At 42.4% G+C, this 24,312-nt stretch overlaps 4 protein-coding genes across 4 annotated transcripts in view; all 4 read left to right on the forward strand.

Moving 5' to 3' along the window:
- The window catches only part of LOC307038427 (uncharacterized protein), a 93,928-nt gene extending 77,918 nt beyond the window's left edge, over positions 1-16,010 (forward strand). Inside the window, exon 3 of the mRNA XM_079679813.1 lies at positions 13,296-16,010. Within this exon, the coding sequence (XP_079535939.1) occupies positions 13,296-15,718 (2,423 nt within the window). The 3' untranslated portion in view covers positions 15,719-16,010. The remainder of the gene's footprint in view (positions 1-13,295) is intronic.
- LOC307038449 (E3 ubiquitin-protein ligase TRIM21-like) lies at positions 6,998-9,816 on the forward strand. Its single transcript, XM_079679846.1, has 2 exons — positions 6,998-7,098; positions 7,659-9,816. Exon 2 carries the CDS (start codon positions 7,666-7,668, stop codon positions 9,307-9,309), a length of 1,644 nt encoding a protein of 547 aa, XP_079535972.1. The 5' UTR covers positions 6,998-7,098; positions 7,659-7,665; the 3' UTR covers positions 9,310-9,816.
- A 1,405-nt stretch (positions 16,011-17,415) lies between the features above and the next one.
- LOC307040163 (uncharacterized protein) lies at positions 17,416-20,225 on the forward strand. Its single transcript, XM_079682754.1, has 3 exons — positions 17,416-17,494; positions 17,693-17,779; positions 18,129-20,225. The coding sequence occupies exons 1-3, from the start codon at positions 17,443-17,445 to the stop codon at positions 19,991-19,993; spliced, it is 2,004 nt and encodes a 667-aa protein (XP_079538880.1). The 5' UTR covers positions 17,416-17,442; the 3' UTR covers positions 19,994-20,225.
- A 1,412-nt stretch (positions 20,226-21,637) lies between these two features.
- Positions 21,638-24,269, forward strand: LOC307040553 (uncharacterized protein). The gene is made up of 3 exons (XM_079683503.1): positions 21,638-21,702; positions 21,901-21,987; positions 22,335-24,269. The coding sequence occupies exons 1-3, from the start codon at positions 21,651-21,653 to the stop codon at positions 24,005-24,007; spliced, it is 1,812 nt and encodes a 603-aa protein (XP_079539629.1). The 5' UTR covers positions 21,638-21,650; the 3' UTR covers positions 24,008-24,269.
- The last annotated feature ends 43 nt before the right edge of the window (positions 24,270-24,312 follow it).

Here is a 24,312-nt window from a genome sequence, read left to right on the forward strand (position 1 = left end):
ACATTTAAATGATCAGAAGTGCAACATTACATTTGTCACTAGATCAAAAACTATGTACACACATTTTTTAAACACTTTTAAATGAACAGAGCTGTTTTAAAACACTCTGAGAGACAAAGAAACTCCAACACTTGGCAACTGATTCACTTTTTTTTTGTGGAGGCTGACTTGATAGGATGCCCTCAGTGCCCCTCTGTTCCCTTGATAGGATGCCCTCAGTGCCCCTCTGTTCCCTTTGAATGCCTGAAAATAACAGAGAAGATATCATCATTAACATTGCTGGGTTATTGGGTGATTTTTAACACCAGCCGGCGTATCCTGTATACCCAATGTGGACCTGGCAACCGCATTTATATTGCATTACATTACATGTCACTTGTTAGACGCTTTTATCCAAAGCGATTTACATACTCAATACTGTGGGGAATCCCCACAGAGGGATTTTGACAGGGTTGTTGCACAACAGATCCAAGCGCGCACAGAAGAAATCTGAGAGCAAACATTTCACGAGCGCACAGAATTAGCCTGAGTGCAAGGAGAAGGTTTTAAACTGGAACACAGGAAACAAGCGCAGCAATATATCTGAGTGCAAGCGTACAGTTTGAGCAGAAGCAGAGCAAATCTAAGCGCAAGCAGGCACTATTTGAGTGTGAGGACAGGGTTTGAGGGAAAGAAATACATATTCTGAACGTGAAATCAATAAAGTATGCTCTCAAATGTAAAGACCACGCTCTTGAATAAAGATAAGGAATAACCCCCATATGTATTCCTATGTGCATCACACTGCAGCAGTCACGTCCGTGCGGCTGATACTTTCTCTCGCCTTTCTTCTCATACTGTCGGTCACTTTCCCTCTAATCTTCCTGTGGTTATTGTTTCTCTGTTTTTCTCCCGGCCGTTTTAAAAACATTTTAGGCTAGTGAAAGTTGAAACACCGCTCTGTGCCGCTGCAGAATGTAGTGGACTCGCGGCAGCGAGTAGAGGACGAGCGAGAGCGCGCAGCTGGCGGTCCGCTCCGGGGCTCAGTCTGCATTTCATCCAACTTTGCATTAACGAAACAATTTCACAACAGACCCTGACAAACTCTCAAACACACAAAACAACTGATTCAAATGTGTGACTTACTTTTCCACCGTCAAAACACTGCTTCTTGAAAGACTCTTCTTTGCAGATGAAAAAATCCTTCGATGTGTCCCGATGCAGAGGATGTTTTGTTTGGAGATGCCGGTCCAATTTATTCATTTTCAAGCTTTCGTTACTGAGCACCTCTCCACATAAAACACACTGAGGCCGCTCCTCTCCATTTCTAACAGCTTTTGTGAAGCCAACGTTTAAAAACTCCTCTTTGTATCGTCTTTTTGCCATCATGTACGATTGGGATTAATCAACAGACAATAAACAGAAAGCACGAAAACTTTCGCGGGGGACGCGTCAGATCTGATACAAATACAATCTTTTATTTTTAGTTTATTTGTATTTAGAAAATTAAATCATTCAATATACAATGCTATATTGCATAATTTCATTTTCAAAATAAAAAATAAAATACAAAGATTATACAAAAAATGGTATTTGCAACGCAGCCATCAGCTCTGACGCTGTGTGTGTGTAGCAATGCATTTAACTGGCGACCCAATCAAAACGGGTCCGCGACCCATTTTGGGTCGCGATCCTGAGTTTGGGAAAGGCTGCTTTAGAGAATCCGAATGCACTTTCACTATCCGACGTGTTTATGGTGCGCCAGCGGACGTCATTGTGTGCGTCTGCTGCTGTGGGGAGACAATGGAAACTACAGTTTTCTATACAACGGACTACAACATGGATGTTTAATAAGAACGAGGGACTCATCTAGAGACTCTGCACCGTGCTCTGATGCTGTTGCTTTATGCTTTATGAACAACAGAGAAACATATTCTTCATGACCAAAGTTGGAATTGAAATAAAAAAGGAAAGTGAAATTTATGCTCGTCACCCTCTCCCTCCGGTCCACATTAATACAAATGATCACAATACGTATGATTGTATGAAAAGATCTTAAAATAAACACAAATGTATTTATTATAAACGTTAGTCCTTATCATCTATCACTGTGTATATCACCATTCAAACATCTTTTAAAAGTTGAACAAACCCCACACAGCTCAGTGAAATGTTGACTTTATTTGATCATTTCAGTAAAAACTAACGTTCATATTTCTCTTTTTGATTATAATACTGATGAACGTTCAAAACAAAGCACTTTGGCAACTTACCACATACGTTTTTAAACGCTTAATAAGCACCGTAACTTTCATGATATCATTTCTCCGTCGTTTGTTTCCGTGAACGGCCGACTGTTGTGACGCAAATGCTGCGGCTGCAAGGCATTGTGGGGCAGCATTTTCTCCTCTCCTTTCCGTTAGGGAGGTCCAGTGGTTCCTAAGCTAAAGGAGGCTATAAAGGAAGTTTGAAACCTCCTTTCCTTTCAAACATTTTAGAGAATTGGAACGGCACTCATTATGGCTGCCACTGAGGGACGTCCGGGTCATGTCACTCGGTTAGGAAGGTTCCTAAGCTAAATGGACTATTCGACTGGAGCCATGGTGGTATATTTAACAAAACAATCTACCTTTGGGCTGCTGGTGGTAAGAGCTGCCAGGTAAGAGGGTTTGAATCTAAAGCACAATAAACATTGTAGGCAATGCCATCCCCTCTTTCTCCTTTTTTCAACCCTGCATCTCCAATGAAGTCACTCTCTGGCACAAAACACATCTTTAAAAATAAATAAATAAATCAGCACTACCTTTACCTGCTGTAATTTTTAAGTAATAACAAATATGAATCAATAATTATAATCCATTACAATGACATTATTTTTGAAATGGGCCATTGTGCAGAAAGAGTACTTTTACTTTAAATTAAAAAGTAGAAAGACATGAAATGGACATTTGAAATCTCTTCCAGGCGGAGGAGTTGAGAGAGCCAGAGTTATTTGTAACCACTGCAACATTGAATTTTCTTATCACTGGACTCTAAGGGTAACTAGTTCTTCTTTAGCTGTGTAGAAGAAAAAAAGCTAATGCCCTAGCAGTGGCAGATAGCTTTGGTTTTATGTTGGATTTAATTACATGAATTAATGTCTAAGTTGAAATTTACAATACATATTTTAACTGCTACTGTGTAAAGGGAATACTTCAGTTAAAAATCACCTTATTTGTTTATGCACTTTTGTTCATACACCACTACTTTTAAAATAAAAGTGCACAATACACTACTTTTGGATTAATTATTGAATGTTGTGCATAACAATGCGGTTAACCTAGAACATTGAAAATGTTAATCGTGGCCCAGCAGTAACAATCTATAAGCAAACAGAGTACAAGCGCTGCTAGTGTAGTGGTATCATACAAGATTCCCATTCTTGTGACCCAGGTTTGATTCCCGTGCGGTGCATGTGTTAATCCAACTTCAAACAAATAAGTGTTTATTTGGTGTAGGTTTATGATTCTCACTTAGGTTGCGAGAGTTCCAGGGCCCAAATCAATACAAAACAAAAGCAATACAAGCGCCGCTAGTGTAGTGGTATCATACAAGATTCCCATTCTTGTGACCCGGGTTCAATTCCCGGGCGGTGCATGCAAGACTGTCTGAAAAGACGGTCTGAATCGGGCCCGGCGCCACGAGGGGGCAAAAGGGGGCATTGCTCCCTCAGTTGTCTTATTTGCCCCCTCACATTGAGCATCATTCATTCATCCAAAAGTACAATAATTGTCACAATTATTAAATAACTTTAAACAATTATTTTCCCCAACACACGTTATGTTTAGATCAGATGTGTGGGTCAAGCAACGTGTAAACCATGTTGTAAACAAGCCTCAACCCCAAGTGAGCTTGTAGTCTTAATGTTAGCGTGTGTGCTTAGCTGTAAACCGATCGGATGGGTGACCAAAACGTCCATGTTTTCCAGGCAAAGTCCCCGTTTTCGGTGGCCGGTACCCGGTTGAAACTCCCGAAAATGTTCCCGTTTTTCAACGTGCGTTAAAAAACAGAGGAAGGTGAAATAAAATGTTACATGTCAGTAAAAACAGAGTAACAGTGTTGTGCCTTTTTGTAGCGTTAGCGTATTTCTTCTTCTACTACTTTTTCTTCTACCTCTTCTACTACTTCTTCTTCTTCTTCAATGTACCTGCCCGCGAGATATTGGACAAAAGAAACTCGGCTAGGAGTGTCAACTAAATCAATAGTATTACAACAAAAGTACTTTAAACAAGTTAAATTGCGAATGTATGTTCTCAATCGCCAAGTGGGATTGAATATTACATTAGTTTAGATTTATTGTCCCCACGGGGAATTCATTTGCACAGCTCTGTTGTGGTAATCTGTATTATATAACCCGTATTGGTACAATGAGCGACATCTAGTGGCGGATTGTGGAACATTGATTTGATTTTTCTCATGGCAGTTAGACTCTAGAGACAAACCAGGGGACTTTACTTTTAATCTGTGTCTGTCCATTTGGTGTAGTGTTTTATCCAATATTACATTTGGTTTATATATTAGTCACTTTCTTATGAAATGCCAGGTTTTAGGCCTTGGTCTGAACATTCAATCCTGGAAATAAAAATCAACCAGATACATGTTTCTAGATAGATAGTAAGTAAGTAACATCTGTGTCGGAAGACGAGTTAAGGGATAGAGGAGAAAAGGTTATGATATAATTACAGAGCCAATTTATAAATGGAGGAAATCAATATTAGTCTGTCAACCAAAGTGCAGCCATCTAATAATGTACTATCTGTTATTAAAGATCAGAGGAAAAGAACAGAACGAGAGGGGTAAATCCAGAATACAAATAAAGAAGCAAAGATATTGTAGAGCAGTGAGAAGGAAAAAAGCTTGGTGTGTCAATTCATTACATTGCCAGTATTTTTCGTTGTTGTGAGAAAAAACAAATCGCCCCCTCGGATTTTTTAAGAGCCCCCTCAGTCATTTCATCCTGGAGTCGGGCCTGGTCTGAATATGGGTTGAGTAGGGGACAGAAGAATAGAGAAAGGTACAGAACTCTGAAATGCACATTTTAAACCTCTTCCGTCAGAGGAGTTGAGAGAGCCAGAGTTATTTGTAACCACTGCAACATTGAATTTACTTATCACTGGACTCTAAGGGTAACTTGTTCTTCTATAGCTAAGATGAAAAAAAGCTAATGCCCTAGCGATTTTGAAGACGATGACTACAGGTTTGTGATGCCACAATATTAAGGATACACAGGGCTCTCCGACATCTAGGAAAACCAAAAACACTGTAATAGTCAATATATTGATAGTTATATTATATATAAAGAAGCACAATACAAGCGCCGCTAGTGTAGTGGTATCATACAAGATTCCCATTCTTGTGACCCGGGTTCGATTCCCGGGCGGTGCATGCAAGACCTTCTCAATATGGGTTGAGTAGGGGATGGAAGAATAGAGAAAGGTACAGAACTCTGAAATAGACGTTTGAAATTTCTTCCGTCGGCGGAGTTTTCAGAGATTCCCAAGTGTTGTAGGGTTAGGGTTAGTACAATGTTTGAGGTTCCTGTAGTTTACTTCAGATAATACAAAAAGTCCTCAACAAATAGCTTGTCATGTATTATTTTAGGTTAAGACACATTTTATTGATATTTCTGTGAAATTCACAAGATACATGGTGGTATATTTAACAAAACAATCTACCATTGGGCTGCTGGTGGTAAGAGCTGCCAGGTAAGAGGGTTTGAATCCCGAGCACAATAAACATTTTAGGCAATGCCATCCCCTCTTTCCCCTCTTTCCAACCCTGCATCTCTAATGAAGTCGCTCTCTGGCCCAAAATATATCTTTACAAATAAATAAATAAATCGGCACTACCTTTACCTGCTGTAATTTTAAAGTAATACAAAATATGAATCAATAATTATAATAAATAAATATAAGGTGTCTGCCGCCTGAACACACTGAGAACACAGATGAGAATAAACCCAAGTCCAACATGCCTTTTGTGTAACTGAAAAACAATAGTTTTTATGTATACATAATTTACGAGAAAGAAAAGGATATCCTCCCTTTATAAAGTATAAGTCAACTGTTAAGTGACCTGGTGATATCCTTAAAGTAAATTATGATTGTCGATATATAACAACCTTGATATGTGGAAGGTGAGTAGGAGGGATTCATCGCAAAATTATAACATTTGTAAAATTATTTAAAAGATGGTCTCAAAAAAAAGTATTATTATTGTTACTACTTTTCTGTTTACTGGGATAAAAAAGCATGTTGCTGTTTACTGTACCTCACAGATGTTTTGATTAGGTTCTCCTTAATTGTATAAACTAAACTTCATTGTCAATTACGATATAAGGGAAACATATTTTTTTGATTTTGACATATCACAAATGTTTCTAGTCAGTCCGTGGAAACCAAAAGCTGTGTTGTATTTTCCATAGAGCCATAACTTATTATATAATGTGATTATTAAAAACCATATTGTTTCTAAACATTAGCAAGTAGTGTTTCAGTGTTTTCAAAAGTTACCTTGTGTTTAAAACTGGAACTGTAATACAGGAGAACATAGTTTACTTTAAAAAGGAATTGCAGTTTAGTTTAATAGGAAACATAATTGTATGGAAGAGAAAGGAAGCTAAAGTGAAGGAAGTAGAATATGAAATTGTTGCCCCTAAAATATCTTAAATACAAATCAAAATCAAGTTAATAATGTTTGCTTTTCTCTTTTTCTGTCACCTGTAGTATTTCAGCACCAAAACACAGAACCACTAAGTCATTTAAACTCTCTGAGATCGATGGTATTTGTAGTGTTTGCAGCAGAAAGGATTATGGGAGTTGTAGTGTTGGTGGTGTCTCAACCGTTGGAGAAAGAAAGGCCTTGTTGCTCTTGTAGTCCCTCCTCCACTCCCTCTTGGTGACGGGCCACTGAGAGGTGGAGCTACACTGAAACAGGAGAGCTTCAACTTCCCAGAAATTAAAGTTAAAGTTTGTCTGATCGACAGAACAGCTGCACGTCTCTCTGTTTCTCTCTAAAGAAACACTCGACTGAATCCAGCAGCTTTTCTGAACAACACAGCAGAATCTCTGCCAAACACTGGTGAGTAAACTACAGACACAATCACTAACTAAATATTTGAACACGGTTTAGTTTAATCAGAATCTGAGGCTGGTACGTCTGTTCAGACATATACCGAATATATGCCTCCCTCAGACACTTTAAAACCAAAATAAATTACATTATATAGTAATACATGTCTTAAGTTCAATATTAAAAGTACTCAGGCTGCTTTAAATACCGTTTCCCCTCTAATAACAATATAAGCAGCTATGTCATATGAGCAGGGTAGCCGTATTATAATATTAATTCATGTGTAATGTGACAGTCATGCAGGGATCGTTGGGTTTTTAATGGTTTTCCATTTTTACTTATTACTTATATATACTTATTATGATTTTACATATTAAAGTGCTGATAAAGACAAGGAACACAGGGCTTTAGATTTAAGACTGCAACAATATAAAATATTAGTTTATCATTGTTTTCATGTATTATTATGCAGCAGGCAGTGAGAGGCAGCCTCAATAAATATATTCATAGTTTGATTCTTTTTAAACAAATAATTATACTATAACTATATTTAATGTTTTTTCCAACAGAGTAGACATGTCTGCTGCCAGCTGTCTGCTGACTGAAGATCAGTTTCTGTGCTCCATCTGTCTGGATGTGTTCACTGATCCAGTCGCCATACCATGTGGACACAACTTCTGTAAAGCCTGCATCTCTGAACACTGGGATAGAAATGTCCCGAGTCAGTGTCCCAACTGTAAAAAGGTTTTCAACATAAAGCCTGAGCTGCAGGTCAACACGTTCATCTCTGAGATGGCTGCTCAGTTCAGACAGTCAGCTCAACAGAAAGCCAGCAGCAGCAGCTCAGAGCAACAAGTTGTCAAACCAGGAGAAGTTCCCTGTGACGTCTGCACTGGAACCAGACTGAAGGCCCTGAAGTCCTGCCTGGTGTGTCTGGCCTCCTACTGTGAGACTCACCTGGAGCCTCATCTGACAATGTCTGGTCTGAAAAGACATCAGCTGATCGACCCTGAGGAGAACCTGGAAAGCAGGATGTGTGTGAAGCACGATAAACTGCTGGAGCTGTTCTGTCAGACCGACCAGGTGTGTGTCTGCATGCTCTGCACTCTTTTAGACCACAGGACACATGCTGTTGTTCCTCTGAAAGAAGAATATGAAGGAAAGAAGGCTGAGCTGGGGAAGACAGAGGCTGAAATCCAGCAGATGATCCAGAAGAGACGACTGAAGATTCAGGAGATGAACCGCTCAGTGGAGCTCAGTAAGGAAGGAGCAGACAGAGAGATAGCAGATGGTGTTCAGGTCTTTACCGCTCTGAAGGAGTCTGTTGAGAGAAGCCAGGCCGAGCTCATCGACACCATCAAAGAGAAGCAGAGAGAGACAGAGGAACAGGCTGAAGGCTTCATCAAAGAGCTGGAACAGGAAGTCTCTGAGCTGAAGAAGAGAAGCTCTGAGGTGGAGCAGCTCTCACGCTCTGAAGACCAGCTCCACCTCCTCCAAAGCTTCACGTCCCTGAACGCTGCTCCACCCACCAAGAACTGGACAGAAGTCAGGGTCCGTCCACCTTCATATGAGGGGACTGTGGGGAGAGCTGTGACTCAGCTGGAGGAGACGCTCAGGAAACAGATGAAGAAGCTGCTCTCTGAGGTGGAGCTGAAGAGGGTCCAGCAGTCTGAGGTGGAGGTGACTCTTGATCCTGATACAGCACATCCCTATCTCATCCTGTCTGATGATGGAAAACAAGTTAAACTTGGTGATGTGAAGAAGAATCTCCCAGACAATCCAGAGAGATTTGATTATTGTCCTTATGTCTTAGCAAAGCCGAGTTTCTCTTCAGGAAGATTTTATTATGAGGTTCAGGTTAAAGGGAAGACTGGGTGGGATCTAGGAGTGGTCAGAGAGTCGATCAACAGGAAGGGACAGATCTCAGCGTCTCCTCAGGAAGGTTACTGGCTGATATGGTTGAGGAATGGAAATGAATACCAAGCTCTCGACCCTGATGTCCGTCTCTCTCTGAAGTCTCAGCCTGAGAAGGTGGGGATGTTTGTGGATTATGAGGAGGGTCTGGTCTCCTTTTATGATGTTGATGCTGCAGCTCTGATCTACTCCTTGCCTGGCTGCTGCTTCAAAGAGAAACTCTACCCATTCTTTGGTCCCTATCTTAATGAAGGTGGTGAAAACTCTGCCCCTCTGATCGTCTCTCCTGTCAATCACACTGAGTAAAACAACCATTTTGTTTTCTACAGAAAGATTCACTCTCACTAAATGTAATATACTCTTTGTATATGATTGGGTGGGTGCAGTGTACACATATTTGATGTTTTCTGGTTTTTCGATCAAAGATAATGTTCTTATGATTAAGAAATATTTGCACGGACCTGAAATTTCTGGGTGTTAAATTCATAACATTTTATTTCCTTATCGTTGTATATATACGAAGTGTTTCATACAGCCAAAGATAACTGTGAGAAGAAATGCACCCCTTATTTTATTTTTTCATAATTAAAGTAGAGGTTTCTTTTTGGGTTATAGTTTTAAATATTTGTATTAAAGGGATATGTATCTGGTGAGTTGTTGGTGGTACATTAAGGATTCATGCTTTATTCATATTAGAAGAAGAAATTGTTTCTCAATCTTTTGAGTTATTTTGATTTTATTTTTGTCCAACTCTCTGGAGAATGTTTGTATAGCTTAAAAAAGTCCTCAACAAATAAAATAAACAAGTTTCAACTGTTTTTCGCTCTATATATTTGTTCAACATTTACCTCAATCTTTTGTTCAAGTCGAAAAACAAATAACACACAATAACTTGAGTATTTCAATATTACACAAATGTATTGTTCTTGTTCACTTGATTTTTGAGATCTAAATGTATTTAATGTCTATAGTTAATTTTTTATTTATATTTTAGAAACAATAAAATACAATATATGAGTTCCATTTATGAAATAACATATATATTTACAGATGAAACCGCAAAAAAGCAGATGCAGTTAAATGTCTCTAAAATCCCAGATGACATTATCAAAGTACAGTTTACATATTAAAATGATAGATATTAGTTATTCAAAATAAAGTACAAGTAAATTGTTTTTAAAAACATGCACAGCCCTGACTCATATCACGACTCAGGACCGCTATGACAGGCACAGCCACAACTCCTGACCCAGGTGAAGCCTTTAATGCTTAGAACCTGCCAGGCGACAGACACACAACACTCTGGGCAGTCTAAGCCTATAGCAGCAAAACTAAGGGCTGATTCTAGGAAGCCCTAACTTTGAGCTTCATCAAAAAGCTCATTCTTAATCCTAGTCTTAAAAATGGATAAGGTGTCTTCCGCCCGAACACACACTGAGAAAACAGATGAGAATCAACCCAAGTCAAACTTGCCTTCTGTGTATCTTAAAAAACAACAGTTTTTTATGTATACATAATTTACGAGAAAGAAAAGGCAACACAGTCTCACTCCCTGAACGTCCAGGAGCGACGCTTGGTCAGGGTCCTTTGGCGTGCAGTTGTGACACGCCGAGTCTCCTTCAGCTTCATAAACGGACGCAAAGAGCTTTCAACTGATTGCAATGTATTCCCATCGGCGGCGGTATTTGACGCTCAGGGAAGCACCGCATCGGTCCATGTCGGCGGCAGTTAAAGGGAATGTGAGCGTCCATTCCCATTGGATAACGGAGGATTTTGCACCCGGAAGTAAGTATTCTCCTTACTGTCGATTGATTTTACATTGATATCTGCACTACTCATCAACTCCAAAACACCAGATTATCCTTGTTAATTAAACAACATTGATTGGTTTAAATTGTGTACAATGCTTTTGTGTTCCACTGGATCACTCTCTTCATTGTTTTATTTTGCTTTCAAGGAACATACAAATACCTCAAATGAAAGGTGAAAACGTGAGAAAGCTATAGAACAAAATAAATACGGGTAAAGCAAATTAAATGCAAAGCTGTATAATATAATAAATGAGTCTTGCCATGATTTATCTCTGAACCATAGAATCAAAACCGTCTTGTGCTCGGTCAAACTTCTGAGCAACTCGTGAACTTTCTTTAAAGACAAAAAAGGAGTTGGGTTTTCTCACCTCAGATGATGTCGCATCCATCTTCCTCCGGCCAGTGGACGCTGTGGTCGATCTCTGCTGATAACGCCAAATCACAGAAGGTCTTAATAAGCAGAGGCGGTGATGGATAAGATAAGATCCAATCTTCCTATTCCAACCCCCAAAAACTATTTTCCATCTTCTCCACCCTCTTGGACCCCCCAAAGCCCCTTCCCCCTCCTCCCTCTTGGACCCCCCCAAAGCCCCTTCCCCCTCCACCCTCTTGGACCCCCCCAAAGCCCCTTCCCCCTCCTCCCTTCTGTCAAGCGACTTTGTTAACCACTTTGAAAAAAAGGTTGATGATGTTCGTTCTTCTTTTTCTGACTCACCTTTACTCACCGCTGGGTCACCAGACCCTCCCTTCACCCACACACTGACCTCCTTCTCCCCTCTCTCTCCAAGTGAGGTTCTTACCCTCATTACCTCTGCCCGTCCTACCACCTGTCCTCTGGACCCTATCCCTCAAACCTCCTTTAGACTATCGCTCCTGATATTCTACCGTTTCTCACCCATTTCATCAACACTTCTCTAACTTCTGGTCACTTTCCAAACAGTCTCAAGGAGTCAAGAGTAAACCCTCTCCTAAAGAAACCCACTCTCAACCCGTCTGATGTTATAAACTACAGGCCTGTCTCTCTCCTCCCGTTCCTGTCTCAAACACTTGAACGCGCTGTCTTTAAACAACTCTCCTGTTATCTCCATCAGAACAACCTTCTGGATCCGCACCAGTCTGGTTTCAAGGCAGGTCACTCCACAGAAACTGCTCTCCTTGCTGTCTCTGAGGAACTGCACACTGCTAAAGCAGCCTCCCTCTCCTCTGTCATCATCCTTCTGGACCTGTCTGCTGCATTCGACACGGTGAACCATCAGATCCTCCTTCGCACTCTCCAAGAACTTGGAGTTTCAGGCTCTGCACTTTCCCTCCTCACCTCATACCTCAAAGACCGCACCTATAGGGTAACTTGGAGAGGGTCCGAGTCCGACCCTTGTCAATTAACTACAGGGGTCCCTCAGGGCTCTGTTCTTGGTCCCCTCCTCTTCTCCTTGTACACAAACTCGCTCAGAGACCCAGGTCGTCGCACACATCTCTGCTTGCCTAGCAGACATCTCTCGGTGGATGTCTGCTCACCACCTCAAGCTCAACCTTGACAAGACTGAACTGCTTTTCCTTCCGGGAAAAGATTGTTCCACCCTTGACCCAACAATCAACATCGGCCCCTCTGTTTTCCCCCCGACTCAGACTGCAAGGAATCTGGGTGTGACCCTAGATAACAGACTGTCCTTCACTGCAAACATCGCTGCTACAACCCGCTGCTGCAGATACACTCTTTACAACATCAGGAGGATACGTCCCCAGCTGACCCAGAAAGCGACGCAGGTTCTGGTCCAGGCTCTCGTCATCTCACACCTAGACTACTGCAACTCCCTCCTGGCTGGTCTACCTGCATGTGCCATCCGTCCTCTGCAGCTCATCCAGAATGCAGCGGCTCGTCTGGTCTTCAACCTTCCTAAATGTTCCCACACCACGCCGCTCCTCCGCTCCCTTCACTGGCTTCCAGTAACTGCTAGAATCCACTTCAAGACACTGGCACTTGCGTACCATGCTGCGAATGGATCTGGCCCTTCCTACATCCAGGACATGGTTAAACCGTACACCCCAGCACGTGCACTCCGTTCTGCATCAGCCAAACGGCTCGCTGCACCCGCACTGCGAGGGGGACCCAAGTTCCCATCAGCAAAAACACGTGGGTTTGCTATCCTGGCTCCAAAATGGTGGAATGAGCTCCCCATTGAAATCAGGACAGCAGAAAGCTTACACATCTTCTTCAGACTGAAAACTCATCTCTTTGGACTCCACTTCGAGCGATAGAATTACTAACAAAGCACTTATATACTAATAAAGGACTGGCTTATCTAAAGCCAGTTGAGTAGCACTTGAAATGTTTTAGCTCTTTGAAACCTGATGTACTTATATGATTCTGTTTCCTTCTAGTTTGTATCTTGTTGGTCGAACGCACTTTTTGTCAGTCGCTTTGGATAAAAGCTAAATTTATTGTCTTGACGTCCATCATTTATGACTCAAATGTTTTTTCAGTACTCCATGAAGTAGACGAGCAGTTGTGGAATGGAACGATGAGCGACGAGGAAAAGTTCAACGGAACGATGAGCGACAAGTTCAACGGCACGATGAGCGACAAGGATAAGTATTACGGCACGATGAGCGACAATGATAAGTACTACGGCACGATGAGCGACAAGTTCAACGGCACGATGAGCGACAAGGATAAGTACTACGGCACGATGAGCGACAAGTTCAACGGCACGATGAGCGACAAGGATAAGTACTACGGCACGATGAGCGACAAGTTCAACGGCACGATGAGCGACAAGGATAAGTACTACGGCACGATGAGCGACAAGTTCAACGGCACGATGAGCGACAACGATAAGTACTACGGCACGATGAGCGACAAGTCCAACGGCACGATGAGCGACGAGGATAAGTACTACGGCACGATGAGCGACAAGTTCAACGGCACGATGAGCGACAAGGATAAGTACTACGGCACGATGAGCGACAAGTTCAACGGCACGATGAGCGACAAGGATAAGTATTACGGCACGATGAGCGACAAGTTCAACGGCACGATGAGCGACAAGGAGAAGTACTACGGCACGATGAGCGACAAGGATAAGTACTACGGCACGATGAGCGACAAGGATAAGTTCAACGGCACGATGAGCGACAAGGATAAGTACTACGGCACGATGAGCGACAAGTTCAACGGCACGATGAGCGACAAGGATAAGTACTACGGCACGATGAGCGACAAGTTCAACGGCACGATGAGCGACAAGGATAAGTACTACGGCACGATGAGCGACAAGTTCAACGGCACGATGAGCGACAAGGATAAGTACTACGGCACGATGAGCGACAAGGATAAGTTCAACGGCACGATGAGCGACAAGGATAAGTACTACGGCACGATGAGCGACAAGTTCAACGGCACGATGAGCGACAAGGATAAGTACTACGGCACGATGAGCGACAAGTTCAACGGCACGATGAGCGACAAGGATAAGTACTACGGCACGATGAGCGACAAGTTCAACGGCACGATGAGCGACAAGGATAAGTTCAACGGCACGATGAGCGACAAGGATAAGTACTACGGCACGATGAGCGACAAGTTCAACGGCACGATGAGCGACAAGGATAAGTACTACGGCACGATGAGCGACAAGTTCAACGGCACGATGAGCGACAAGGATAAGTACTACGGCACGATGAGCGACAAGTTCAACGGCACGATGAGCGACAAGGATAAGTACTACGGCACGATGAGCGACAAGTTCAACGGCACGATGAGCGACAAGGATAAGTACTACGGCACGATGAGCGACAAGTTCAACGGCACGATGAGCGACAAGGATAAGTTCAACGGCACGATGAGCGACAAGGATAAGTACTACGGCACGATGAGCGACAAGTTCAACCGCACGATGAGCGACAAGGATAAGTACTACGGCACGATGAGCGACAAGTTCAACGGCACGATGAGCGACAAGGATAAGTACTACGGCACGATGAGCGACAAGGATAAGTACTACGGCACGATGAGCGACAAGTTCAACGGCACGATGAGCGACAAAGATAAGTTCAACGGCACGATGAGCGACAAGGATAAGTACTACGGCACGATGAGCGACAAGTTCAACGGCACGATGAGCGACAAGGATAAGTTCAACGGCACGATGAGCGACAAGGATAAGTACTACGGCACGATGAGCGACAAGTTCAACGGCACGATGAGCGACAAGGATAAGTACTACGGCACGATGAGCGACAAGTTCAACGGCACGATGAGCGACAAGGATAAGTACTACGGCACGATGAGCGACAAGGATAAGTTCAACGGCACGATGAGCGACAAGGATAAGTACTACGGCACGATGAGCGACAAGTTCAACGGCACGATGAGCGACAAGGATAAGTACTACGGCACGATGAGCGACAAGTTCAACGGCACGATGAGCGACAAGGATAAGTACTACGGCACGATGAGCGACAAGTTCAACGGCACGATGAGCGACAAGGATAAGTACTACGGCACGATGAGCGACAAGTTCAACGGCACGATGAGCGACAAGGATAAGTACTACGGCACGATGAGCGACAAGTTCAACGGCACGATGAGCGACAAGGATAAGTTCAACGACACGATGAGCGACAAGGATAAGTACTACGGCACGATGAGCGACAAGTTCAACGGCACGATAAGCGACAAGGATAAGTACTACGGCACGATGAGCGACAAGGATAAGTACTACGGCACGATGAGCGACAAGTTCAACGGCACGATGAGCGACAAGTTCAACGGCACGATGAGCGACAAGGATAAGTACAACGGAACGATGAGCGACAAGGATAAGTACTACGGCACGATGAGCGACAAGGATAAGTACTACGGCACGATGAGCGACAAGTCCAACGGCACGATGAGCGACGAGTAGAAGTTCAACGGCACGATGAGCGACGAGTAGAAGTTCAACGGCACGATGAGCGACGAGTAGAAGTTCAACGGCACGATGAGCGACGAGTAGAAGTTCAACGGCACGATGAGCGACAAGGAAAAGTTCAACGTGACGACGAAAAGGAAAAGTTCAACGGGACGATGAGTGAGGAGACATTCAATACTGCATATAATAGATTGATCTTGTCTATTTTGAGTACCTTGGAGAGCTTGATATCTGAGATGTTATCTTGGTAACAATATAATAAAACGTCTATACATTTCTTAAATAACAGCGTGTCAATCCAATGTTTGTATTGCAATGTTTGGCTCTTATCATGCATAAATCTTCCCTTAACAGTCCAATAAAAGCTCATCTGGACTAGAAAAGTCTTTAAATTGGTAAAAAAAAGCCACATTCATACCACCACTGTACCATCCTTGAAAAACACAATTTCTTGAGTGTTGACTATTTTAAGTCTTTTAAAAGTATGTGCTTTATTTATAAATGTTTACATGCACTGCCCCACCCCCACCAGCCAGTTTTTGAAATGTGTCTAGTATTATGTAAGCAATAAAAAGCATAGTAGGGGCCCTTTAGAGCAAAGACACCCTGATATAAACATTTGAACAGTAACTCTCACTCAATAATGAACCAATTATACATTTGGGGTTGACAAATAATGAAGTTTCTCTTTTAAAATACATACATTATATTACAGTGGAGTTGAATATGTATAGCATCTAATAGAGAATTGTCTTTAATGTTGGCACATCAGGAAACTTGGATTGATTGGAAGTTGAACGCAAACTAAAAGCTTTAACGGGTAAACTGCAGTACCTAATGGCTTTTATTACGTATAATTTAAGTGCTTTATAATGTCATTATTTCTGTCATTGATCCCCGACAGGACGGTATGAAATGTTGCATGGTTAGGGCCAAACCTCTCTAGACATATATATATATATATATATACAGTATATATATCTAGACACACATATACAATCTGACACGAGGTAAAAACTCGATTAAACATGTTTTGAAAACATCCTTCCTCTTCAGAAAACAAAAAATTCAATACAAAAATTAAAATTAAATGAACAACTCCCTCCTGTAATACTTGATTCTGATTGGTCGATTCGAACATTTAAGAGGTTGTTTATACAACAAACTGCTGTAAAACACAACATGCCCATTTGCTTATTCCTTGCAAAATATAAAAATAAAATGGGCAAAAATAACTTATAGTGCACAGGAAAAACATTGAAAGTGCTGTAAAGCAGAATAACCCTGTTTTTTTTTCTTCTACAACATATGTGTTTTCGGAAGGGGGTTGTAAAAGGTTTTAATTGAATTTTTAGTTTTCTAAAGAGGAGGGATATTTGGGATAATTTATATAATTTCTAATTGTTTTTAGGTAACAATATAAAATGTTAATAAAGATATTTGTGTGTCGGGGGAGTGCTTTTTATTTGTTGTCGTTGATATACCCTCTCAAATGCAATATTGTTTTACATGTGAATTTAAAATGATGGTCTCAACGAATCATAAATGCACAACAAGCCCCATGAAAAAACTCCTCATTCTCAGACTTTAATCTCAGATAAATTATGTTTTCCTCTGTGCAGAGAGACAATCAGTGCTGATCAGCAGCAGCTGCTGGAGGTTTCCCTCCTTTAAAGCTGGCTGGTGCTCAGGCAACACTCTCTTGGAAAACTGCAGAGATGGCAGCTGTTTGGATGCTCTTCTGTGTGCTGACTGTTTGTCTGGCCAGAGGTATTTACCTGTTTGATAATTGTGTTGAAGATGAAGGAATAAGGTTTGATTTAACAGCATGTTTCCTGTCCACAGTCTCTGGTTTTCCAGCTGGTTAATATAAGCTGCAGAGGAGACTGAGAGTTGAAAACATTTGATTGTATGCAGTGTTTCTTTTCTCTGTCTGACACTAACCTTTAATTATAATGTGTCCTACAGATCTGTCTCCCAATGAGATCTCCTTAAAGAAAGCCTTTGCACTTTTCCAGTCGATGGAGTCCATGTTGGAGCAAGACGCTGGCAAAGGTGAGCTCTAAAGGCTAAAAAGACAACAGTATGTGTTGCATAAAAGTGGTGTAAAAGATCTGAAATCTGGGAAATGTATGATTTTAATTTGAAATGCAGCAATGGTAAGTTAATAATGTGTGTGTATATGAGCTAAAACAAACCACTTGCATGTCTTTTATAAGTTAATGCATCAATGTTTGGTTGCTGAATTTGCTGCCAACGTCGCTCATTTTTTACAAAAACAGGATGTATTAAGTAACCAAGCCCTTGAGGAACTATTAGAGAATAATTCATGCTGTGATTTCAGTCTAGAGAACATCATTTATTGTCTTGACGTCCATCATTTATGACTCAAATGTTTTTTCAGTACTCCATGAAGTAGACGAGCAGTTGTGGAACGGAACGATGAGCGACGAGGAAAAGTTCAACGGAACGATGAGCGACAAGGATAAGTTCAACGGCACGATGAGCGACAAGGATAAGTACTACGGCACGATGAGCGACAAGGATAAGTACTACGGCACGATGAGCGACAAGGATAAGTTCAACGGCACGATGAGCGACAAGGATAAGTTCAACGGCACGATGAGCGACAAGGATAAGTACTACGGCACGATGAGCGACAAGTTCAACGGCACGATGAGCGACAAGGATAAGTACTACGGCACGATGAGCGACAAGTTCAACGGCACGATGAGCGACAAGGATAAGTACTACGGCACGATGAGCGACAAGTTCAACGGCACGATGAGCGACAAGGATAAGTACTACGGCACGATGAGCGACAAGGATAAGTTCAACGGCACGATGAGCGACAAGTTCAACGGCACGATGAGCGACAAGGATAAGTACTACGGCACGATGAGCGACAAGTTCAACGGCACGATGAGCGACAAGGATAAGTACTACGGCACGATGAGCGACAAGTTCAACGGCACGATGAGCGACAAGGATAAGTACTACGGCACGATGAGCGACAAGGATAAGTTCAACGGCACGATGAGCGACAAGGATAAGTACTACGGCACGATGAGCGACAAGTTCAACGGCACGATGAGCGACAAGGATAAGTACTACGGCACGATGAGCGACAAGGATAAGTACTACGGCACGATGAGCGACAAGGATAAGTACTACGGCACGATGAGCGACAAGTTCAACGGCACGATGAGCGACAAGGATAAGTACTACGGCACGATGAGCGACAAGTTCAACGGCACGATGAGCGACAAGGATAAGTACTACGGCACGATGAGCGACAAGTTCAACGGCACGATGAGCGACAAGGATAAGTACTACGGCACGATGAGCGACAAGTTCAACGGCACGATGAGCGACAAGGATAAGTACTACGGCACAATGAGCGACAAGTTCAACGGCACGATGAGCGACAAGGATAAGTTCAACGGCACGATGAGCGACAAGGATAAGTACTACGGCACGATGAGCGACAAGTTCAACGGCACGATGAGCGACAAGGATAAGTACTACGGCACGATGAGCGACAAGTTCAACGGCACGATGAGCGACAAGGATAAGTACTACGGCACAATGAGCGACAAGTTCAACGGCACGATGAGCGACAAGGATAAGTTCAACGGCACGATGAGCGACAAGGATAAGTACTACGGCACGATGAGCGACAAGTTCAACGGCACGATGAGCGACAAGGATAAGTACTACGGCACGATGAGCGACAAGGATAAGTACTACGGCACGATGAGCGACAAGTTCAACGGCACGATGAGCGACAAGGATAAGTTCAACGGCACGATGAGCGACAAGGATAAGTACTACGGCACGATGAGCGACAAGTTCAACGGCACGATGAGCGACAAGGATAAGTTCAACGGCACGATGAGCGACAAGGATAAGTACTACGGCACGATGAGCGACAAGGATAAGTTCAACGGCACGATGAGCGACAAGGATAAGTACTACGGCACGATGAGCGACAAGTTCAACGGCACGATGAGCGACAAGGATAAGTACTACGGCACGATGAGCGACAAGTTCAACGGCACGATGAGCGACAAGGATAAGTACTACGGCACGATGAGCGACAAGTTCAACGGCACGATGAGCGACAAGGATAAGTACTACGGCACGATGAGCGACAAGTTCAACGGCACGATGAGCGACAAGGATAAGTACTACGGCACGATGAGCGACAAGGATAAGTACTACGGCACGATGAGCGACAAGTCCAACGGCACGATGAGCGACGAGTAGAAGTTCAACGGCACGATGAGCGACGAGTAGAAGTTCAACGGCACGATGAGCGACAAGGAAAAGTTCAACGTGACGACGAAAAGGAAAAGTTCAACGGGACGATGAGTGAGGAGACATTCAATACTGCATATAATAGATTGATCTTGTCTATTTTGAGTACCTTGGAGAGCTTGATATCTGAGATGTTATCTTGGTAACAATATAATAAAACGTCTATACATTTCTTAAATAACAGCGTGTCAATCCAATGTTTGTATTGCAATGTTTGGCTCTTATCATGCATAAATCTTCCCTTAACAGTCCAATAAAAGCTCATCTGGACTAGAAAAGTCTTTAAATTGGTAAAAAAAAGCCACATTCATACCACCACTGTACCATCCTTGAAAAACACAATTTCTTGAGTGTTGACTATTTTAAGTCTTTTAAAAGTATGTGCTTTATTTATAAATGTTTACATGCACTGCCCCACCCCCACCAGCCAGTTTTTGAAATGTGTCTAGTATTATGTAAGCAATAAAAAGCATAGTAGGGGCCCTTTAGAGCAAAGACACCCTGATATAAACATTTGAACAGTAACTCTCACTCAATAATGAACCAATTATACATTTGGGGTTGACAAATAATGAAGTTTCTCTTTTAAAATACATACATTATATTACAGTGGAGTTGAATATGTATAGCATCTAATAGAGAATTGTCTTTAATGTTGGCACATCAGGAAACTTGGATTGATTGGAAGTTGAACGCAAACTAAAAGCTTTAACGGGTAAACTGCAGTACCTAATGGCTTTTATTACGTATAATTTAAGTGCTTTATAATGTCATTATTTCTGTCATTGATCCCCGACAGGACGGTATGAAATGTTGCATGGTTAGGGCCAAACCTCTCTAGACATATATATATATATATATACAGTATATATATCTAGACACACATATACAATCTGACACGAGGTAAAAACTCGATTAAACATGTTTTGAAAACATCCTTCCTCTTCAGAAAACAAAAAATTCAATACTAAAATTAAATGAACAACTCCCTCCTGTAATACTTGATTCTGATTGGTCGATTCGAACATTTAAGAGGTTGTTTATACAACAAACTGCTGTAAAACACAACATGCCCATTTGCTTATTCCTTGCAAAATATAAAAATAAAATGGGCAAAAATAACTTATAGTGCACAGGAAAAACATTGAAAGTGTTGTAAAGCAGAATAACCCTGTTTTTTTTTTCTTCTACAACATATGTGTTTTCGGAAGGGGGTTGTAAAAGGTTTTAATTGAATTTTTAGTTTTCTAAAGAGGAGGGATATTTGGGATAATTTATATAATTTCTAATTGTTTTTAGGTAACAATATAAAATGTTAATAAAGATCTTTGTGTGTCGGGGGAGTGCTTTTTATTTGTTGTCGTTGATATACCCTCTCAAATGCAATATTGTTTTACATGTGAATTTAAAATGATGGTCTCAACGAATCATAAATGCACAACAAGCCCCATGAAAAAACTCCTCATTCTCAGAGTTTAATCTCAGATAAATGATGTTTTCCTCTGTGCAGAGAGACAATCAGTGCTGATCAGCAGCAGCTGCTGGAGGTTTCCCTCCTTTAAAGCTGGCTGGTGCTCAGGCAACACTCTCTTGGAAAACTGCAGAGATGGCAGCTGTTTGGATGCTCTTCTGTGTGCTGACTGTTTGTCTGGCCAGAGGTATTTACCTGTTTGATAATTGTGTTGAAGATGAAGGAATAAGGTTGGATTTAACAGCATGTTTCCTGTCCACAGTCTCTGGTTTTCCAGCTGGTTAATATAAGCTGCAGAGGAGACTGAGAGTTGAAAACATTTGATTGTATGCAGTGTTTCTTTTCTCTGTCTGACACTAACCTTTAATTATAATGTGTCCTACAGATCTGTCTCCCAATGAGATCTCCTTAAAGAAAGCCTTTGCACTTTTCCAGTCGATGGAGTCCATGTTGGAGCAAGACGCTGGCAAAGGTGAGCTCTAAAGGCTAAAAAGACAACAGTATGTGTTGCATAAAAGTGGTGTAAAAGATCTGAAATCTGGGAAATGTATGATTTTAATTTGAAATGCAGCAATGGTAAGTTAATAATGTGTGTATATGAGCTAAAACAAACCACTTGCATGTCTTTTATAAGTTAATGCATCAATGTTTGGTTGCTGAATTTGCTGCCAACGTCGCTCATTTTTTACAAAAACAGGATGTATTAAGTAACCAAGCCCTTGAGGAACTATTAGAGAATAATTCATGCTGTGATTTCAGTCTAGAGAACATCATTTATTGTCTTGACGTCCATCATTTATGACTCAAATGTTTTTTCAGTACTCCATGAAGTAGACGAGCAGTTGTGGAACGGAACGATGAGCGACGAGGAAAAGTTCAACGGAACGATGAGCGACGAGGAAAAGTTCAACGGAACGATGAGCGACGAGGAAAAGTTCAACGGCACGATGAGCGACAAGGATAAGTACTACGGCACGATGAGCGACAAGTTCAACGGCACGATGAGCGACAAGGATAAGTACTACGGCACGATGAGCGACAAGTTCAACGGCACGATGAGCGACAAGGATAAGTACTACGGCACGATGAGCGACAAGTTCAACGGCACGATGAGCGACAAGGATAAGTACTACGGCACGATGAGCGACAAGTTCAACGGCACGATGAGCGACAAGGATAAGTACTACGGCACGATGAGCGACAAGGATAAGTTCAACGGCACGATGAGCGACAAGGATAAGTACTACGGCACGATGAGCGACAAGTTCAACGGCACGATGAGCGACAAGGATAAGTACTACGGCACGATGAGCGACAAGTTCAACGGCACGATGAGCGACAAGGATAAGTACTACGGCACGATGAGCGACAAGTTCAACGGCACGATGAGCGACAAGGATAAGTACTACGGCACGATGAGCGACAAGTTCAACGGCACGATGAGCGACAAGGATAAGTACTACGGCACGATGAGCGACAAGGATAAGTACTACGGCACGATGAGCGACAAGTTCAACGGCACGATGAGCGACAAGGATAAGTTCAACGGCACGATGAGCGACAAGGATAAGTACTACGGCACGATGAGCGACAAGTTCAACGGCACGATGAGCGACAAGGATAAGTTCAACGGCACGATGAGCGACAAGGATAAGTACTATGGCACGATGAGCGACAAGGATAAGTTCAACGGCACGATGAGCGACAAGGATAAGTACTACGGCACGATGAGCGACAAGTTCAACGGCACGATGAGCGACAAGGATAAATACTACGGCACGATGAGCGACAAGTTCAACGGCACGATGAGCGACAAGGATAAGTACTACGGCACGATGAGCGACAAGTTCAACGGCACGATGAGCGACAAGGATAAGTACTACGGCACGATGAGCGACAAGTTCAACGGCACGATGAGCGACAAGGATAAGTACTACGGCACGATGAGCGACAAGTTCAACGGCACGATGAGCGACAAGGATAAGTTCAACGGCACGATGAGCGACAAGTTCAACGGCACGATGAGCGACAAGGATAAGTACTACGGCACGATGAGCGACAAGGATAAGTACTACGGCACGATGAGCGACAAGTTCAACGGCACGATGAGCGACAAGGATAAGTTCAACGGCACGATGAGCGACAAGGATAAGTACTACGGCACGATGAGCGACAAGTTCAACGGCACGATGAGCGACAAGGATAAGTACTACGGCACGATGAGCGACAAGTTCAACGGCACGATGAGCGACAAGGATAAGTACAACGGAACGATGAGCGACAAGGATAAGTACTACGGCACGATGAGCGACAAGGATAAGTACTACGGCACGATGAGCGACAAGGATAAGTACTACGGCACGATGAGCGATAAGGATAAGTACAACGGAACGATGAGCGACAAGGATAAGTACTACGGCACGATGAGCGACAAGGATAAGTACTACGGCACGATGAGCGACAAGTCCAACGGCGCGATGAGCGACGAGTAGAAGTTCAACGGCACGATGAGCGACGAGTAGAAGTTCAACGGCACGATGAGCGACGAGTAGAAGTTCAACGGCACGATGAGCGACAAGGAAAAGTTCAACGTGACGACGAAAAGGAAAAGTTCAACGGGACGATGAGTGAGGAGACATTCAATACTGCATATAATAGATTGATCTTGTCTATTTTGAGTACCTTGGAGAGCTTGATATCTGAGATGTTATCTTGGTAACAATATAATAAAACGTCTATACATTTCTTAAATAACAGCGTGTCAATCCAATGTTTGTATTGCAATGTTTTGCTCTTA

Source organism: Notothenia rossii (assembly GCF_949606895.1).
Source record: "Notothenia rossii genome assembly, chromosome: 5".
Lineage (NCBI taxonomy): Eukaryota > Metazoa > Chordata > Actinopteri > Perciformes > Nototheniidae > Notothenia > Notothenia rossii.

What these genes read in the sequence shown, in the direction of transcription:
- LOC307040163 (XM_079682754.1), top strand. Translation starts at nt 17,443, where the DNA reads ATGGCAGCTGTTTGGATGCTCTTCTGTGTGCTGACTGTTTGTCTGGCC. An exon ending in GACTGTTTGTCTGGCCAGAG is followed by an intron (nt 17,495 to 17,692) that starts GTATTTACCTGT and finishes TGTGTCCTACAG; the next exon opens with ATCTGTCTCCCAATGAGATC. An exon ending in GGAGCAAGACGCTGGCAAAG is followed by an intron (nt 17,780 to 18,128) that starts GTGAGCTCTAAA and finishes ATGTTTTTTCAG; the next exon opens with TACTCCATGAAGTAGACGAG.
- LOC307040553 (XM_079683503.1), top strand. Translation starts at nt 21,651, where the DNA reads ATGGCAGCTGTTTGGATGCTCTTCTGTGTGCTGACTGTTTGTCTGGCC. An exon ending in GACTGTTTGTCTGGCCAGAG is followed by an intron (nt 21,703 to 21,900) that starts GTATTTACCTGT and finishes TGTGTCCTACAG; the next exon opens with ATCTGTCTCCCAATGAGATC. An exon ending in GGAGCAAGACGCTGGCAAAG is followed by an intron (nt 21,988 to 22,334) that starts GTGAGCTCTAAA and finishes ATGTTTTTTCAG; the next exon opens with TACTCCATGAAGTAGACGAG.
- LOC307038449 (XM_079679846.1), top strand. Translation starts at nt 7,666, where the DNA reads ATGTCTGCTGCCAGCTGTCTGCTGACTGAAGATCAGTTTCTGTGCTCC.